General features: G+C 43.1%; 1 protein-coding gene and 3 non-coding genes across 4 annotated transcripts; all 4 read right to left on the bottom strand.

Moving 5' to 3' along the window:
- Positions 1 to 4,740: 4,740 nt before the first annotated feature.
- On the bottom strand, positions 4,741 to 4,851 carry trnal-caa. Its single transcript has 2 exons — positions 4,814 to 4,851; positions 4,741 to 4,786 (listed from the first exon to the last, which is right to left on the bottom strand). It is a non-coding gene; the product is annotated as a tRNA-Leu (tRNA).
- Positions 4,852 to 5,211: 360 nt separating this feature from the next.
- Positions 5,212 to 5,322, bottom strand: trnal-caa. Its single transcript has 2 exons — positions 5,285 to 5,322; positions 5,212 to 5,257 (listed from the first exon to the last, which is right to left on the bottom strand). It is a non-coding gene; the product is annotated as a tRNA-Leu (tRNA).
- A 1,629-nt stretch (positions 5,323 to 6,951) lies between these two features.
- Positions 6,952 to 8,702, bottom strand: LOC117493940 (nuclear factor 7, ovary-like). The gene is made up of 2 exons (XM_034144537.1): positions 8,559 to 8,702; positions 6,952 to 8,460 (listed from the first exon to the last, which is right to left on the bottom strand). The coding sequence occupies exon 2, from the start codon at positions 8,441 to 8,443 to the stop codon at positions 7,055 to 7,057; it is 1,389 nt and encodes a 462-aa protein (XP_034000428.1). The 5' UTR covers positions 8,444 to 8,460; positions 8,559 to 8,702; the 3' UTR covers positions 6,952 to 7,054.
- Positions 8,703 to 15,151: 6,449 nt separating this feature from the next.
- Positions 15,152 to 15,262, bottom strand: trnal-caa. Its single transcript has 2 exons — positions 15,225 to 15,262; positions 15,152 to 15,197 (listed from the first exon to the last, which is right to left on the bottom strand). It is a non-coding gene; the product is annotated as a tRNA-Leu (tRNA).
- Positions 15,263 to 19,873: the final 4,611 nt, after the last annotated feature.

The following is a 19,873-nucleotide window of genomic DNA, read 5'->3' as shown; positions in this document are numbered from 1 at the left end:
GTGTGTGTGTGTGTGAGTATGAAATGAACAGTTAGAACTGACTGCTGTCAGTTGGAGTGATGACATCATCGTGTTCCATTACACAGGTGTTTATAGTTGAGCTAACGAGCTATGAAGAGATCAAAGGTTTGCATTGTTCTGAATGAGAGATAAACCTCTTACATGTGAACGTTTGGTGGAAGAACGATAACAGATATCTGTGAAATTTCAAAACGTGAAGCATGTCAAGGAAGTTGAGTATCTGAAGTGTAATTTTTGTGTACTTTCGGGTTAATAATGTGGCCTTTTTGGCAGTTTAACTAAAGGTGTGCGGCTGCTGCTGTGAGGAAATATCAGCCTGAAATTACAATGGGTTTTAATGGAGACATGTTGAACGTTTTTGTCACTTCATGCCCTCAAGAGGCATTTTGTTTAATTCTTTTGCTTAATTATTTGTAATTTTTCAAGCTACGAGATGTTTTCCTACGTTTGTCATGAAAATTTATGTCTCAGGAATGTAGGGTTTGGTAATTATGGCAGTTTTAAAAAAAAATATGAAGGCAAATTTCAAGATTTCCTACCCTCTAGCTGTGACATCACGCACACTGCCTGAACGAGCTGCGCAATGTTAAAGTTAAAATGTTAAAAATGTGATGAATTATGGGATGTATCTCTGGAATTATGAAAGTTATGAATGATAAAAGTAATAGCCATCGATTCCCGACCGAGCTGAACGTTTTGATGTTTGAACGGAGTTTCTGCGATGTTGAATATGGAAGACGGACAAAATAATTGGATGTTATTAGCATAACTTATAGTTGGAATGCTGTATCAGTATTCCCACTAAACAACTTGCTAGGGCAGCCCCTCCTTAAGGGAGATAACGGCTGGTCAAGGCTGGTCAGCTGCGTCAGAGGGCGAAAGGTAAACATGTAGGGGAAATTATTCCCTGACACTAACGCAGCCTACACACGGCGGCGTGCGTTGCCGCTTGGTGGTGGGCGTGTCTTGAGCTTGGGGAGTTTACGCGAGCAACGCGACCAACAACCAATCAATGAATCTCCCGTGTCTCTCCCCAAGGGCTGGAAAATTGAAGAAGTGACCAGAAAGTCGGGTTCGAAAAAGCGATGTCTATTATTTTAGGTACTAAACGAACGGGGGCTTGCAAAACTTTTAGCTGCTGCAGGACACAAGAGTTTGCGGAAACAAGACAGGAGTTGATAATTGGAAGGGGGGGTCTGTGTAAAGTTTGTGATGGGAAGGGGGGGGGTTTCTGTTTGCAGCGGGGTAAAAAGGCTTTAAAAAGGCTCCCGTGTATGAATCTCACCATAGACATTAATGTCTAAAAAGCGATTTTTAATTAATGTCTATGGTGCTATTTTATGCAACATTGCATGGTGGCTAAATATACTGTCTATGCCTGCTGTCCATTCAAACGAAGTACACTGGATATAAACTCCCCAAACAGGCGAAAACCTACCAGTTTCACCCACTGTCTCTGCCACCTCCCTCCATGCCTGGCTCCTCCGGTTTGTATCCCGGTAGGTGAACATGGACTGAAAGCACCGGGTGATTCCCTACAGCTACGATTATTTTCTCCTCCATTTTTTGGCATATGAGGAAATGAACTGCAGTCTGGCTCTCCCAACATACACGCGGTTTGATTGGCTAGCGCTTCAACTGTCAGATTTGCATACGCGGGATTTGATTGGCTGCCGCCTCCGCCTCAGCTTCAAAAGTAGAACATTGTTCTACTTTTGCAGCGAGCACCGCGAGGAAAGCTACGCTTTGCTCCCAGAATGCAGTTCGGCGAATCATGACGTCACCCCATTCAAAGTGAATGGGCAGAAGCGTTGAAGAGTCACCGCACGCCGCCGTGTGTAGGGGCCGTAACGGAACGTCTACACAGCAGCGTTAAAAAAATCTTGGAGGTGGGCGTATCTGAAGCTTGAGGATTTTTTGCGAGCAACCAATCACATGAATCTCCCGCCCGCGACATACGAAGCCAAAAAGCCCGAAGTAAACTGGATATAAACTCCCCAAAACAGGCGAAAACCTACCACTGTCTCTGCCACCTCCCTCCATGCCTGGCTCCTCCGGTTTATATCCCGGTAGGTCTGGTCATAAAGCACCGGGTGATTGATTCGCTACCGCTAATTTCTCCTCCATTTTTTTGTAATATGAGGAAATGACCTACGGTATGTCTCTCCCAGCATACACGCCGTTTGATTGGCTAGAGCTTGAACTGCCAGATTTGCGTACACGGGATTTGATTGGCTGCCGCTTCCACCTCAGCTTCAAAAGTTGAACATTGTTCAACTTTGAATCTTGAAAATCCTGAGAATCTCCGCTCGCCTGCCCACAATGCATTTCGGCGAAAAGTGAGGGAAAGTGACGTCACCCCATTCAAAGTGAATGGGCAGAAGCGTTTCAAGATTTTTTAACGCTGCTGTGGAGACGGCCCGTAAATGAAGCTTTGTTAAATAAAGGGTACATTTTATTTTGATATTGTCTGTTAATATTTGTGTTGTTTTATCAGAAATATGACTTCAATCTCAAACAAAACAACAACAAAAATGGATAGATGATAATAATCAGATAGAATGCAAAAAAATAAATGCAAGACTCTCAGAAAGTAATGTTTTGGGGGGGATTATAACAAGTTTCCAGAGGTTTTTGGATGTGAGTTTTAATAACCTTTAAGGAGTTTTTTGCAGGATGTTTTGAAATGATTGAGTTTCCATGAGTTTTGAGATTACAATTTGGTGACTATAAATGAGTTTCTGTGAGATATTTGGGAGTTTCTTGGGAGGTGTGTGTGTGTGTGTGTGTGTGTGTGTGTGTGTGTGTGTGTGTGTGTGTGTGTGTTTGTTTGTGTTTGTGCGTGTGTGTGTGTGTTTGTGTGTGTGTGTGTGTGTGTGTGTGTTTACACTGTTTTCTCAAACAAAGACCATGCAGTCTTGTCACACAAGCTCACGTACAAACTCTCTGATGTGTTTCAGACTGAAGCCAATCAATACACATTATTTAGACGTGGGTCGCCACACACACACACACACACACACACACACACACACACACACACACACACACACACACACACACACACACACACACACACACACACACACACACACCATCAATCTACCTGCTCTTTGTTTTACAGCCCTCTGCAGGCACCGTATTTTAAAACACACACACACTGACAAACACTGACAAACACACACACACACACACACACACACACACACACACACACACACACACACACACACACACACACACACACACACACACACACACACACACACACACACACACACACACACACACACACACACACACACACACACACACACACACACACACACACACACACACACACACACACACACACACACACACACACACACACACATTGTGTTGCTCATGTTGTGTCTGGTGGAACAGGCTCACCAGACGAGACCCTGAATATTTGTGGTAAAACTGCAGACATTTCCAATACTCTGGCTTTCTTAAATGTCTGCAAATCATCTGTATGGTTACAGAAACAATGTGTTATTGGCAGTGATTGATGTGTCATGGCTCTTAGGATGGCAATAACGGTCGGTCCACCACTTTGTTTTAGACAGAAATATCTAAAATGACCATGACCGTTAGCTTGTGGGTTGCAGCATAGCTTAGTTTTTAAATGGCAGCAAATCCTGCCTTTTTGATTTCAGAATCAGAAACGGGTTTATTGCCAGGTAGGTTCACACATACGAGGAATTTGACTTGATGTCGTGGTGCATACATAAAATATAAAACAAAAAATCTTTAAGGACACTGTAATAAAATATAGTTAAATATTAATAACATAAAGCAGTAATTTACAACGAAATAGAATGTAACGAGTTATAGAATATAAACTATGAAATATTAAATAAAAATATGTGCAGTAAGCAGTATTGAACATTGTGTGCATTAATGTAATGCATATAGAGTCTACGTTGTGTCAGTGGGGGGGCCAGGCCTTGTTTAAGAGGCCGGTAGCGGAGGAGAAGAAACTGTTCAGGTGGCGAGAGGTTTTGGTCCTGATGGAGCGCAGCCTCCTGCCAGAGGGGAAGGGGGTGAACAGTTTGTGTCCAGGGTGGCATGGGACGGCCACTATCTTCCCTGCCCGCCTCAGGGTCCTGGAGGCGTGCAGGTCGTGGAGGGATGGCAGATTGCAGCCGATCACCTTCTCTACAGAGCGGATGACACGCTGCAGCCTGCCCTTATCCTTGGCTGTGGCTGCAACGTACCAGATGGTGATGGAGGAGGTGAGGATGGACTCCATGATGGAGGTGTAGAAGTTCACCATCATCGTCTTTGGCAGGTTGAATTTCTTCAGCTGCATGGACTTTAATTGAATATTTGGGACAAAACTGATTCTCAGGAGTGGGATTTGAACCCAATTCAATTGGGTCAACAAATCTGTTTCTTGAATAAACTAGACATGCTTTATAATAGGCAGGTTTAAGACACTAAATAATCATATTTCCTTTATCCTTTGGTACATACTGATGTGTATCTTAGATTACCTAAAGAAAGTGCCCTAAAATGTTTTCAGACGTTTATGGTCGACTGACTTTTTCTCAAGAACCACCAGCAGTTCAAGGTTTTCTCCTATTCTGAGAAAGATTTCAACATCTACAGGACAGATGGGCACATCTTTTGATATCAGTTTTACTAATGATCAAATTTGGTACGTGGTAAACAATACAAATCTGATAAAAAAGCTGTCAGGAGTGGGATTTGAACCCACGCCTCCAATTGGAGACCAGAAGTCCCCTTGATCAGGAAGGAGTCAATCCTTGAGTCTGGCGCCTTAGACCACTCGGCCATCCTGACACTTTATAGCTTTCCATGAAATGTCTTCAGACGTTCAGAGTTCACTGACTTTCTTTTTCAGCAGTTCAAGGTTTCCCACTTATTCTGTGAAATATTTCAGCATCTACTGGACAGATTGGCACATATTTTGGTAGAAACATTCATGGTTCCCAGAGGATGAATCCTAAAGATTTTGGTGATCCTCTGACTTCTCGTCTAGCGCCACCAGCAGTTCAGGATAACAGATCGCCCGACACTTTGGTTTATGACTAAATACCTTAAGAACTAAGAGTTTACCATATGCATAGAGGGAACTACTTTGAAAGGAGCAACCTTGATACAAGGTCAATATTATACACGCATAACCTGTGGTTTAAAATATGTCAGGAGAGGGATTTGAACCCACGCCTCCAATTGGAGACCAGAAGTCCCTTTGATCAGGAAGGAGTCGATCCTTGAGTCTGGCGCCTTAGACCACTCGGCCATCCTGACTACTATTAGTTCCATGGGTTATCTATGAAAACCAAAAATGTTAGGAGAGATTTAAGACACTTGCCAAGTAAAACATATATATGATTCAAACTTTTGTAAAACCAACGTTTGATCCTCCAGATTATATGTCTTCGATCTTGAAAAGCTGTAACGTTTTCTGAATATATTGAAATTATGAATTGGGTTTCTACCGCCATAGCAGACATAAACGTCTATTCATTTTAACCAATGACCTGCTCCAGTTCAACATGAGACCAAACATCGCTTTGGATTACAGTTTCTGAGGCTTGTTTTGAGCCTAGACTATTCACAAAATGTATTTTCTTGTGTTACCCTACCACCAAAACAAGAATAATTAGAATTTAGCAGTTACATAAGGGTATAAAACATTCAATAAAATTGTTTTTCTGTCAACCTTTTCATCACCACAACCATTGGAGGATATTTTAGAGGTAAACAGTCATAAATGAGAACGAAAAATATAAGTTTGCTGGTTTTAATAAAATTCAAGATACCTACAAACAGACACATTATCTTCCCTCAGGCTAAAATCAGGCAGAGAAAACAATACACACACACACACACACACACACACACACACGCACACGCACACACATACACTCACTCACTCACTCACTCACTCAGAGTGCGAGTGCCACCGTGTGTCAGTCATGTTGTACTGATGAACTCATTAAGTGTTTAAATGACTTATAAGTGACTGATCAATCTGCCTGACGAACTGTCTATCTGTTCATCTGACCGGATAATTATCTGTGTGTGTGTGTGTGTGTGTGTGTGTGTCTCTGTGTGTGTGTGTGTGTGTGTGTGTGTGTGTGTGATCATTTGAATGTGTGGATGGTTTGCTGGGTTCACTGGTTGTCTAATGGGGCATTTCCACCATGGCGCGAAGCGCGGTTTAAGCGTGCCGTGTCGTGCCGGGCCCGTTTTTGGTTGCGCTTCCACTAGGCCTAGTTCCGGCCCGGGGGTACTTTTTCACCTCTTTTCTGGCCTGACAAAATCGTGGTTCTATCGGGGCCAACAAACAGGGCTGAGTTTGCTAAACTAGAGAGAGAATCGCTGGCATGGGGGCTACAACAACAACAAGATGAACATATTTTACCGTGATTTAATTGTAATACACATTTAAAATTGATGCCGAAGTAACAACATACTGATACCGGTTAGTAAAAACCATGAATTAATGCTTTGACAAGTCTGCAGACAGACGGCAGGCGAAAAACCTTTTAAAATGCGTGTTTTCTAAATGGAGATTGGCTAAGCTAACGCAATATATGCTCCGACCGTCCACACTCACAACAACGGCCTATACAGACATAAATAAACCAGCGACTGTATTCGCCATGACACAGGCAGTCTGTGGTTTGTACTTGTTTAACTTTTGTCTAGTTTCTGAACAGATATGAGGAGCTGTGAGCTCTGAGTGCTAACAGCTAACGGCTGTGTTGTTTTTCTGGGGTTCTCATTGAAGATGACGTCACGGCTCCGCCTACACTGTGTTACTATAGTAACTACCCCAGTTCCTAAACTGTAATGGAAGCGCAGCATGAAGTGAGCCGGTCCTAACAAGGCCCAACGCGGCCTAGCAGTACCAAGCGAGGCCGAGGCCGACCGTGTGGTGGAAATGCGCCATAAGTGAGCTGTTAAACACTGTGTTGGAATGAGCAGGCGGACAGGAGGTGCTGCAGAGGTCAGTGAATGATCCTGTTCATCTCTACCTGCTCTGATCCACTGTCACACACACCTTCAGCGGTAATATCTTCACTTCATCCAGATTGTAAATGTATGGGAACACCCTCTCAGTGAAAGTGTGTGTGAAGGTGTGTATGTGTGTGTTAGTGTCAGGATCAGAGAACGACAATTCTCCTCTGTTCCAGTCCAGATTCACTCTGACCCTCTGGAGCTCCTTCTTCAGGCTGAGAGGAGTGGGTGGATCTGGTGGTGACCATGCTGAGTATTTACCTTCAGAGAAAGCTATCATCCATAATCCAGACTTCATGCTTCCCTTCCTCTGGACAGACTCTGCTAACACACCCAGAAACCAGAGTGGACCGTATGTAACCTGGACATCCCAGCTGTGAGTCCCTGAGTTAAAGCCCTCAGAGCCCAGGACAGACCAGTCAGAATCAAACCTCTCTGGATTATCAGGAAGTTCCTGTTCCTCTCCTCCTAGCCTCACACTGGTCAGATCTTCAGACAGGATGAGGAATGGACCAGCAGTGTTTGGGTCCAGGATGAGAGGCGAGTAGGACACCATGTCTTTCATCTTGCTCCAGATGTTGAAGCTGAGGTTGCCCAGGTGTTTGGCCTGGTCTATCAGAGCTCCTGAGGGCAGCTGTGGAACCTCCAGCAGGGGGCGCTGCAGCCTCTCCACTGCAGCCTTGTAGTTGTGCAGGAAGGAGACGTCTTCAGCTCTCAGCTCCTCCTCTGTGGCTCTGACTGTGTGTGAAAGAGCTGCTATCTCTCTGCTCACAGCCTCCATCTTCTCCTCCATCATCCTCCTCTTCTGCTCCTCTTCCTCCCTCAGTGCAGCCATCCTGGCCTCCTCTTCCTCTTCTAGAAACTGGTGAAGCTTCTTAAACTGCTCCTTAATCTGCGTCTCTGTGTGTTGAGCCTGGACCTTCAGGTGTCCTGCTGTTTGATCAAACTTCACTTTAACTTCTTCAAGGAGCTTCAGTTTCTCCTGAAAGGGCTGCAGAGCTTTCTGGAGCTCCTCTCTGAGATCCTGAGCAGCTTCATCGATGGGTCTGAATCTGTGGTTGGTGTGTGTTTTTGAATCTCTGCAGATGTGACACACTGGCTGCTGATGGTCCAGACAGAAGAGTCTGAGTTTCTCAGAGTGCAGACTGCAGAGAGCCTCAGGAGGTCTCTGATCTCTCTCCAGTAAGAAGGCCTCACACAGGTTCTTTAACACCCGGTTACAGGGGGGATTTCTTGTTGAAGATTCTGTCTTACAGACTGGACACTCTCGTGTTGGTCTCTCTCTCCACCAGGTCTGCAGACAGGCTTTACAGAAGCTGTGGCTACAGGACAGAACAACAGGATCTCTAAAGACGTCCTTACAGACCGGACAGCAGAGATCTTCCTCTAACCTGGACGCCATGTTGTCTCTGAGTGAAGCTGAAACACAGCAGACAAGAAGTACAGTCAGTCGGCTCCCCTCCCCCGTCTCTACTGACTTCACTGAAATTCACTTTGAGTGTTGTTTGGAGACCCACCCTCAGGGGGGGAGGGTCCGCAGGTTGAAGCAGCAGGGTTGTAGTTTCCACTTTTCTCTCCTGTAGCTGAACTCAGAGGAAGTTGTTAGTTTGGTCTGAAGGTGAATGTGATCGTCTGTTTTTCAGTCCGTCTCTCTCTCTGCAGTGAGGAAGAATAACAAACTGTTTCCTGGTGTGTCTCAGGTGAGTCAGTGAGGGAGGAGCTCTGTCACCCCTCCTCTGCTGAGCTCTGTAACCTCTCATGTAACACAGGGTGTGTCTCATCATCGCTGCATTGAAGTTGTAGTGGAGGAGTTAAACTATAAACTCATGTATCATTGGAGAGGGAAACGAGTCCGTCTCTTTGTGCGTACAGAGATTGGATGGCCCCAGTGGCGGCTCCAGAGTATTTTTGTTGGGTAATCTATGGTAGGGCTAACCCATACAGTGGTGGGGCTCAAGTCAGTAATTGCAATGTAATTACATACACGCTATATCGCCCCCCTTGACAGTGAAACGCCACGCGTGAGGTTTAGATTATTTCCCTGTCTCAATCCAAATTGAACTGTATGAAATAAAACGGCACATTTGTCTTGTAGTAAATAAAAAGGGATCACTGTGAACGTGACGTATGATAGTACACGTTGAAGATCCAATGGGGATACTGAATGGCGGTTTCGATTGATCTCAATCAATAAGGCATGATGCAGATCCAACGTTGCGTTGCTCTGATTGGCTGTAGGTCTATTCAAATTGCATTCGGAGGCATTTTGATCTGACCGCGGCCGCGCTGATATTATAACGCCAGAGAAATTCCACACCTTTAGTGTATAAAACTCCCCCACTACTTAGACTATTCCTTGCACCCCTCTTATAGCATAAGCCCGAATGGTCTCAACCATATTGCATCAGTAACGTGTTGTTACAGCAGGATCAGTTTGTGTGCTGTGGACACGACCCGTATATTTTCGCAATCCGTGTTCTCAACATTTAGTATTTCGCTTATTATTTAATTGAATTTGCATCACTTTTCATGGTGGGGCTAAGGTGGGGCTAAGCCATTTCTTGGTATGGCTGTAGCCTACCCCAGCCATACCCTGGCGCCGCCACTGCCTGGAGCCAATCCTGCAATTTCCTCACAGGTGAAAGAGTTGACATGCTGAAAACCCAACCCCTGCAGGGGGGTCTGGGGGGATTCTCCCCCAGGAGATTTTTCGAAATACTAACATAAAATACACATATTGGTACTCTCTTGAGAAGAAAAAAAAAAATCTATTACTACACGTTTAAAAAAATGAATGCCATTTTTGTTTTGTGTTACTTTGTTCTGAAAGCTGAACCTGCTGCTCCTCTAATGGCGCATTTCCATTGCAGCGCGTAGCTCGCTTTAAGCGTGCCGTGTCGTGCCGTCCCCTTTTTTGGTTGTGCTTCCACTAGGCCTCGTTCCGGCGCGGCACGGCGCGGGGCCACTTTTTCCCCTCTTTTCTGGCCCTAGAAAATTGTGGTTCTATCGGGGCCAACAAACAGGGCTGAGTCGGGCTGAGTATGCTAAACTAGAGAGAGGAGCGCTGGCAAGAGGGCTAGAACTACAACAAGATGGACATATTTGACCGTGATTTAATTGTAATACACGTTTCAAAATGATGCCGAAGTAACAACATACTGATACCGGTTAGTAAAAACCATGAATTAATGCTTTGTCAAGTCTGCAGACAGACGGCAGGCGAAAAACCTTTTAAAATTCGTGTTTTTCTAGATGGAGATTGGCTAAGCTAACGCAGTATATGCCCCGACCGTCCACACTCACAACAACGGCTATATACAGACATAAATAAAGCAGCGACTGTATTCACCATGACACAGGCAGTCTGTGGTGTGTACTTGTTTAACTTTTGTCGAGTTTCTGAACATATATAAGGAGCTGTGAGCTCTGAGTGCTAACAGCTAACGGCTGTGTTGTGTTTCTGGATTTCTCATTGAAGATGACGTCACGGCTCCGCCTACACTGCGTTACTATAGTAACTACCCCAGTTCCTAAACTGTAATGGAAGCGCAGCATGAAGTGAGTCGGCCCTGTTAAGGCCCAACGCGGCCAAGCCGTACCGAGCCGTACCGAGTGTGGCCGAGGCCGACCGTGTAGTGGAAATGCGCCATTATACCCCTTTCACACCAACGGTGTTTCAGGGCCGGTTCGGTGCTGGTGCTTGAAAAGCACCGGGTTTTCCTGTTCACACCGCAGCGGAGCAGCGTCATAGCTCCGGAATCCGGTTCGTTTCGAGCACCAAAAAGTTGTCCGTCTAGAAGCAAGAACCGCATACGTCACGCTTACGTCGGAGGGGGGCGAGATTAACCTGAGCTAACACTTAAGGCGAGTACGGCAAATAAAAGTTGTAACAAGCAGTAGTGCTGAGCAAAGTGACTAGAACGCAACCACACACTTGTTAAAAAAAACACACTTTATAAAGTCAGGCAACACTAACCAGGCTTCGTGTGATTCTGTTTATTTGTACCTTACTTTGACCATCCGTTCGCTGTTATTGATCATTGTGGAGAGCAGGCAGACGTTTTGTTTGTTATTATAGCAGCTATCGGATGGAATCAATACATGGGCTGCACAGGTTGTCATGTCCGACTATCACAAGTAGAATCATAATGAAAAATACGTCGGTAAAATGTGCCTGTAGAAAACTGCTTAGCAAGTAGTCAGTTTAGCTTCGGTTGCTATGCTAACATCACCCATGTTATACCAGAGAAACTTTCATAACAGCGTTGTGATGCCAAACAGCGTCAATTCAGACTGACACCAAACAGCGTCAATTCAGACTGACACACATTCACTTAAGGGGAACTGGGGATATGTATCAGCTGCTTGTGTGACAGTCAGACAGTGAATACTTTAGAGCCGTGTGAGCTAACCCGGAGCTAACGGGAGAATACACTCCCGTGGAAGAGCAGCCAGCACTGCAGCGGTCGCTAAATGCCGCTGAAACACATTAATAAACAATGAACCACGGCACTCTGGAGAAAAGTATAAGGTTGGAGAAGTCGTTATTTAATTTAATCTGGCTTCGTATGATTAAAAGCAACGCAGTCCCCGGCCCGTTGTTGTTGTGAGGTGAGCTCCGGCGTTGGGGAGAAACTCAGCGACGTAAACTGTGACGTCATGACGCAGCAGCGGCAGCACCAGTCGGGCTCTGAGCGGTGTGAAAAGAGCCGGCACTAAACCGAAGAACCGGTTCTGAACCAGAAAAGCTCTAGCACGGAGCTTGAACCGGAGTTGCGTTGGTGTGAAAGGGGCAACAGAGAGAAGAGGGAAGAGGCTGTGTGAATTACTTTACATTGTGGATAAGGGTGGGTAGCCCCCATTGTTCTGTGTGTCAAAATGAAAGACAGCACACACACCTATCAATCATCAAACCGTGGGGTCTTATTTCATTACGTAATGTTGTATCGATGTCTAGAGATGTACTACCGCAAACGTATTCTCCGTCGGGACTTCCTGCAACAACACCACGCCGTTATCGTGATTCTGATTGGCCAGAAGACATTATCAAAGATGTTCTATTGAGAAGACGATCACTACGTGACAAAAGTTTTCAAAACCGTTTCTAGTCTTCGGTATTTCCAGACAAGTGGCTACTGAAATCAATCTTACTAACTGCTGTCTGTGCAATTTACTCCGCGCGAGTTGGCGGACTTTATTTTGCTTACTTTAACATCATTTTTCATGGTGGTGCTAAGGTGGGGCTAAGCCATTTCTTGGTATGGCTGTAGCCTACCCCAGCCATACCCTGGCGCCGTCACTGGATGGCCCTGAGAAGAGACCCAGAAGTGTAAAGTAACTAAGTACATGTACTCAAGTACGGTACTTAAGTACAATGTTAAGGTACTTGTACTTTACTTGAGTATTTCCATTGTATGCTACTGTGTACTACTCCACTACAGTTCAGAGGTAAATGGTGTACTTTTACTCCACTACATGTATGTAATACCTTTAGTTACTTCACAGATCTGGATGAATGATGTGAAATATAATAAACTCTTAAATCAGACTTTAGTTACACCTGGAGTAAATTCATAATGAACTACTTTACTAATACAAACTGTGGGGGAAACTTCTGAAGCAATAGGAGTCAGGACTCAGAGAGACACGAGGAGAGCTGGAGCTTTGATGGCAAACACTGACGGTTTATTTGGAGCTTCGGCCGGAGAATTCACAAGACATGTCACGGGCCACGAGTTGACCACCCGGTTGAGATGCCACAATCAATTCTGAAGACCCCTCCTGTAGCTCCAGGTTTTAACTAGTTCAGAGTGTAATAATCAACATTCTTCAATAGATAGACTAAACAGCTGAGGACACTGAATCACATTTGTTGTCGCTTATGGCTCGGGGTCATCTACACCCCGAGAAGGATGTGTTCCAGGTGTCCCACAATAATAAGTATCTCTGACCGAGAGTGGCCCGGTCATAAACTAGTAACAACAACAACAACGTGAAGCATGTCAAGGAAGTTGAATATCTGAAGTGTAATTTTTGTGTACTTTCGGGTTAATAATGTGGCCTTTTTGGCAGTTTAACTAAAGGTGTGCACATTTCAAGATTTCCTACCCTCTAGCTGTGACATCACGCACTCTGCCTTAACGAGCTGCGCAATGTTAAAGTTAAAATGTTAAAAATGTGATGAATTATGGGATGTATCTCTGGAATTATGAAAGTTATGAATGATAAAAGTAATAGCCATCGATTCCCGACCGAGCTGAACGTTTTGATGTTTGAACGGAGTTTCTGCAATGTTGAATGTGGGAGGAGAAGACGGACAAAATAATTGGACGGAATAATAAGAATTTTGTCCGTAGCATAACATATAGTGGGAATGCTGTATCAGCATTCCCACTAAACAACCTGCTAGGGCAGCCCCTCCTTAAGGGAGATAACGGCTGCTCAAGGCTGGTCAGCTGCGTCAGTGGGCGAAAGGTAAACATGTAGGGGAAATTATTCCCTGACACTAAGGAACATAAATGAAGCTTTGTTAAATAAAGGGTACATTTTATTTTTGATATTGTCTGTTAATATTTGTGTTGTTTTATCAGAAATATGACTTCAATCTCAAACAAAACAACAACAAAAATGGATAGATGATAATAATCAGATAGAATGCAAAAAAATAAATGCGAGAATCTCTGAAAGTAATGTTTTGGGGGCATTATAACGAGTTTCCAGAGGTTTTTGGATGTGAGTTTTAATAACCTTTAAGGAGTTTTTTGGAGGATGTTTTGAAATGATTGAGTTTCCATGAGTTTTGAGATTACAATTTGCTGACTATAAATGAGTTTCTGTGAGATATTTGAGAGTTTCTTGGGAGGTGTGTGTGTGTGTGTGTGTGTGTGTGTGTGTGTGTGTGTGTGTACACTGTTTTCTCAAACAAAGACCATGCAGCTCACGTACAAACTCTCTGTTTCAGACTGAAGCCAGTCAATACACATTATTTAGACGTGGGTCGCCACACACACACACACACACACACACACACACACACACACACACACACACACACACACACACACACACACACACACACACACACACACACACACACACACACACACACACACACACACACACACACACACACACACACACACACACACACACACACACACACACACACACACACACACTGTGTTGCTCATGTTGTGTCTGGTGGACCAGGCTCACCAGGTGAGACCCTGAATATTTGTGGTAAAACTGCAGACATTTCCAATACTCTGGCTTTCTTAAATGTCTGCAAATCATCGGTATGGTTACAGAAACAATGTGTTATTGGCAGTGATTGATGTGTCATGGCTCTTAGGATGGCAATAACTGTCGGTCCACCACTTTGTTTTAGACAGAAATATCTAAAATGACCATGACCGTTTTGGTCCTGATGGAGCGCAGCCTCCTGCCAGAGGGGAGGGGGGTGAACAGTTTGTGTCCAGGGTTGCAGGGGTCGGCCACTATCTTCCCTGCCCGCCTCAGGGTCCTGGAGGCGTGCAGGTCGTGGAGGGATGGCAGATTGCAGCCGATCACCTTCTCTGCAGAGCGGATGACACGCTGCAGCCTGCCCTTATCCTTGACTGTGGCTGCAGCGTACCAGATGGTGATGGAGGAGGTGAGGATCGACTCCATGATGGAGGTGTAGAAGTTCACCATCATCGTCTTTGGCAGGTTGAATTTCTTCAGCTGCATGGACTTTAATTGAATATTTGGGACAAGACTGATTCTCAGGAGTGGGATTTGAACCCAATTCAATTGGGTCAACCAATCTGTTTCTTGGAAAAACTAGACATGCTTTATAATAGGCAGGTTTAAGACACTAAATAATCATATTTCCTTTATCCTTTGGTACATACTGATGTGTATCTTAGATTACCTAAAGAAAGTGCCCTAAAATGTTTTCAGACGTTTATGGTCGACTGACTTTTTCTCAAGAACCACCAGCAGTTCAAGGTTTTCTCCTATTCTGAGAAAGATTTCAACATCTACAGGACAGATGGGCACATCTTTTGATATCAGTTTTACTAATGATCAAATTTGGTACGTGGTAAACAATACAAATCTGATAAAAAGCTGTCAGGAGTGGGATTTGAACCCACGCCTCCAATTGGAGACCAGAAGTCGTTTTGATCAGGAAGGAGTGGATCCTTGAGTCTGGTGCCTTAGACCACTCGGCCATCCTGACACTGTATAGCCTTACATGAAATGTCTTCAGTCGTTCAGACTTCACTGACTTTCTTTTTCAGCAGTTCAAGGTTTCCCACTAATTCTGTGAAATATTTCAACATCTCCAGGACACATTGGCACATATTTTGGTAGAAACATTCATGGTTCCCAGAGGATGAATCCTAAAGATTTTGGTGATCCTCTGACTTCTCGTCTAGCGCCACCAGCAGTTCAGGATAACAGATCGCCGACACTTTGGTTTATGACTAAATACCTTAAGAACTAAGGGTGTTTCTCAATCGCGAGTACGCTTAATTGGTAACACATGTCTGCCGAGCATCTTGCTTCAGAAGCGAGTCAAGAATACTTCCTGGCATTCGGAAAACGAAGAGTGGAACACGCTAGCAAGTGTGCAGGTGTGCGTCATATGAGAGGCCCCGCCTTACATTTTCCGTCACAGATTTGGGGAAATTGGTCCGTGCGCAAAGCATTGTGGACTCATGTGCAGCCTCGAAATTTCTTGCTACGAAGTACGCGGGCCTCGGTAGAATTCCAAGTATGCTGGACATTGGAACAGTCCTTCGGCGGCACTCGATAATGTAGTATGCTTGAAATAGTGGCTTTGGAGCAGCTTTACTCTACATTGAGAAACACCCATTGTCAACATTGGCCTGGGTGGGGCTAACCAAAAATGCCCCATCCATTGAGAACACAAGACTTTATATCATATTTACATACAATGCCATGTCTTTTTATGCTGCTGCAACGCAAACATTTTCCAAATTGGGATCAATAAAGTACTTCTTATCTTACTTAAAGGGGACCTATCATGCAAAATGCACTTTTGTTTCTAAAAAGGGTTATATGAATAATTTCTTTTATCAAAGCAAGGTTATATCTGTGAGTTCGATGTAGAAGTGTCAGAATCAATATAGATTTTTCTCAGTCAGAGTAAATTCAGATGGAACATAGCAAAAAAAGGTAAATTCTTACCTCCGCCTACAAAAAACCCATTACTTATAGTGAAAACCACCCTTGGATGATGGGTTAGTAGACTAAAAGCTTTAGGAATCCAAACTATAACATATAATAAGTACCCTGTATCAAGATTGAGGTAACAAAAGTTAAATTTGACCTTTTTAGAGAGATTTAGCAAAAAAATGTTCCAGGCGGAATAGGCTTTCGGCACATTTGGGTATATCTGGTTCCATCAGTGCCATTTGACCTTTTTCAGGTACCAGACTATAAAAATGATGTATTACATTGAATTATCACCATAGCTATTCATTCCATTCAAAGAAAAAAAAAATTAATTAAAAAAATATATAAAAAATAAAAAAATAAAAAATAAACTTTTTTTTTTTTTTTTAATTTGTGGAAAAAAAAAGACCCGCCGGCGGGGTCGTTGGGGCTTAACAGGTTAACTGAAATGATCAAATAAAGTCAAAATGTCATAGTGTTTACAAACATTGACCATACCGTTCACCAGCCCCCACCCATATGTTGAATATAGCCTACTCTTTGTTTAAAACTAATTGGCCATCGGAATGTGTGTGTCCCAACCCCCCCCCCTGTGATATCTCTTCTCCAGCAGTCTGTAGGTTTGTGTTCGCATATTTATGCTGTTGCAGTTCCTGTTGTTTCTATCGCGCATTGCCGGTATGAAAGGGTCTGTGCCGGAAATATCAAGATAACACGGCAGGGTCCGTTACAGTTTGTTTTAATCTGATTTCAAATAAACAAAGTCTTGGCTTTCAGAATATTAAACTTGTTTCGGCAAATTTAGATGATAAATACAACTATGAAGCTTGTAACGGCATAATTACTTAAGCGGAGAACGGAGTAATGTAACGTTACAGCAGGCATAACAACAGCCGGTGTTTATTTTATTATTATATATAGTCGTTATTCATTTGTTTTAAAGCTCAATAAGGAAGATTTAAACTTTCACACACGTTGACCGGCGAAAAACCGGTTCACCTACCCCCCTAAGGCCAACAATATTACAACATTTCCCTAAAAACTTACCAAAACGTAAACATTTTTAAAACTCTTTCATTTCTGCTCCAGAGCAGTTAAATTGGGATTTGATATGTGGGGGGGTTCTGTTAGAAGGTGCGACGGGGGAGGGGGGAGAGAGTTAGACGCTCATGAATTGTCAACGGGGGGGGGGCCTCTCTGCACGGAGGAGCCGCGGAGAAGAGACACACGTTCACTAAGCCGAATCACAGTGATCTGCTATTTTAAAGTAAATTCAACACATATCGACCCTAAATATAGCATATATTAAGAACGAGAAAGTGTTAACATCGTTTTTTGTAAACATATGACAAATGTGCGAGGGTGATGACATCAGAGCATCGTCCTATGGGCTTAGCCCCGGACAGGTACAACAGGTATTCACTCAGAGGGGGGTAGGTACCCATTTACATGTCAAAAATCAACATACAGTACTTCCTCCACAAAAGCAGCCTTCTGTTTATTCAACGTGGTGGGGGCCGAAGGAACCGGGCAGAGTTTTTCGCCAGTCAACGTGTGTGAAAGTTTAAATCTTCCTTATTGAGCTTTAAAACAAATGAATAACGACTATATATAATAATAAAATAAACACCGGCATTAAAAAAAAAGTCATGAAAGAGATAAGGAGGAGAAAAGGTTTAAGGAAGTAAGCAAGGAATACAGAATGTCGAAATCCTCTGTTTCGATGTCGAACATTGAAAAGTCCTTATAAAATGATAGAATTTAAAAGAGTCTTGAAAAAGCATGGTGATGGCAATAAATGCATTAATGAATCCCCAAAATCTACAGAATACATTTAATTTAAGGGGAGCAGTTACTGAGAAGTATATAATGAGAACTGCTACCAATGGTGGCCTATTTAGTTTATTAAGAAATACATATTTTTAGCTATTCATTCGCAGAAGTGATCTATCTAAGTTCTATTCATATTCTTGACGGGAAGAGTTAGTATACAATAGGCTTTAAAAGCCTTCTCCAAATCAAACCAAGATATCTTGGGTCAGTCTTTTCTTCCAAAAGGTTTGTGACAAGATGTGAAGGTATTCACTCAGAGGGAGCAGAATTTCTGTATTTCTACTCACATTGTCTGAATAAATATATTGAACAACTAAGGGTTCATTTGCAGGATTGATTGCTTACTTAGCCCTATATCAGTATATAGCATGAATAATAATCACACATCACTCATATTTGTTATGGATAATCATTTATCATTTATTAAATAGTAAGTTGCTTTGGATAAAAGCGTCAGCTAAATGCAATTTATGAAACAAGTGTTTAACAAGTGTTTTTATTGCTCTTGGGGCATTAAAAACAAGATTTTAACTTTAGTTTTTTATATAATATCTGCATTTTCTCTTGTGAAAAACTAAGTCTTAGTTTGGCCATAGTTATTTAATATATAGCGCCATCTCCTGGTTAAATCCTGAAATTGAAAATCTGGCAACGCCCTATTGGAAAATAGTGGGAGGGCTTAACATTCCCAGATACTGGTCTTTGGCAGGTCTTAGGCAGGTAACTGGCTGGTAGTAGGCAGGAAGCTGTATACTGGCGTCCGAAATAAGATGCCCCATCTGTAGGTATGGTCCTACGCTATATTATTTAAATATAGCATGATAGGTCCACTTTAAATATCTGATTGGCTGAACCAGGCAAAACTACAGTTACTAATCTACTTGGTTTTCCATTTACACAGGCAATTAGATCATGAGAAATATGATATAATTACTTACAACTTTAACCAGTTTTGGTCTTTAAAACTGTAACATCATTGCCTATTGAAGATCGTGATCGTTGTTCTCACGTCCAGGAGGAAGTTAAAAAGAGACAATGTAGTCTCGAAAAGGTTCAAAATGGGTAATTTAATAAAGTAACGTGGTTTTGAAACAAACAGAGCAAATCAGGAACACAGCGCCATGTTCGTGAGGGAGGGAAGAAGAGAGAGTGATTCTCCGTGAAGTGAGCTAATATCCAATTCCTGGCTCCTCCTCTCAGTGGCGGCTCTGACGAAAGGGGGTCCTCCCTCCTCGAGTTCTTCTGTGTCTGATATCGCGTAAATCAGAGGATTTAGACGTTGTGTGTTCATTGTATAACTCCACACGCCTTTTCTCCTCGTATTCTCATTCATGACTTTTTATCTAATGCAATGCAACGGCTGTAATCATTGTTAGCGTGAAACCGGAAGTGACGCCTTTCAATAAAGCTTTTCAAAATAAAACTGTACATTCATTTAACATTCAGCAATAACGTTAGCCACAAGCTAATGCTAACCGGAAATGAAATATTTTCAGAATAAAACAGTTTTAAGCTTACAGTATGTTTAAACTAAATTACGTCATTTAAACATTGATTTTAATTTCTTACACTCTATAAATGGAGAAAACTGAGTTCTACAGTCAAGGTCATACACCTGAAACGATCATCTCTCTCACATCACACGTCTTAATCTCCTTTGTTTGACGTTTGTTTTCTGTCCTTTCTTCAGATATCTCTTTATCTATCGCCGTCACACACACAGGCCGTTTCTCAATCGCGAGGATATTGGCTTCCAAGCCAATATTTCAAGGATGCTACGTCATCGAGTGCCGCCAAAGGACTATTCCAATCTCCA

The sequence above is a fragment of the Trematomus bernacchii genome, unplaced genomic scaffold (assembly GCF_902827165.1).
Source record: "Trematomus bernacchii unplaced genomic scaffold, fTreBer1.1, whole genome shotgun sequence".
In the NCBI taxonomy this organism is placed as follows: domain Eukaryota; kingdom Metazoa; phylum Chordata; class Actinopteri; order Perciformes; family Nototheniidae; genus Trematomus; species Trematomus bernacchii.
Note: the sequence above shows the minus strand (reverse complement) of the source record. Positions and strands in the feature narration are given on the sequence as shown.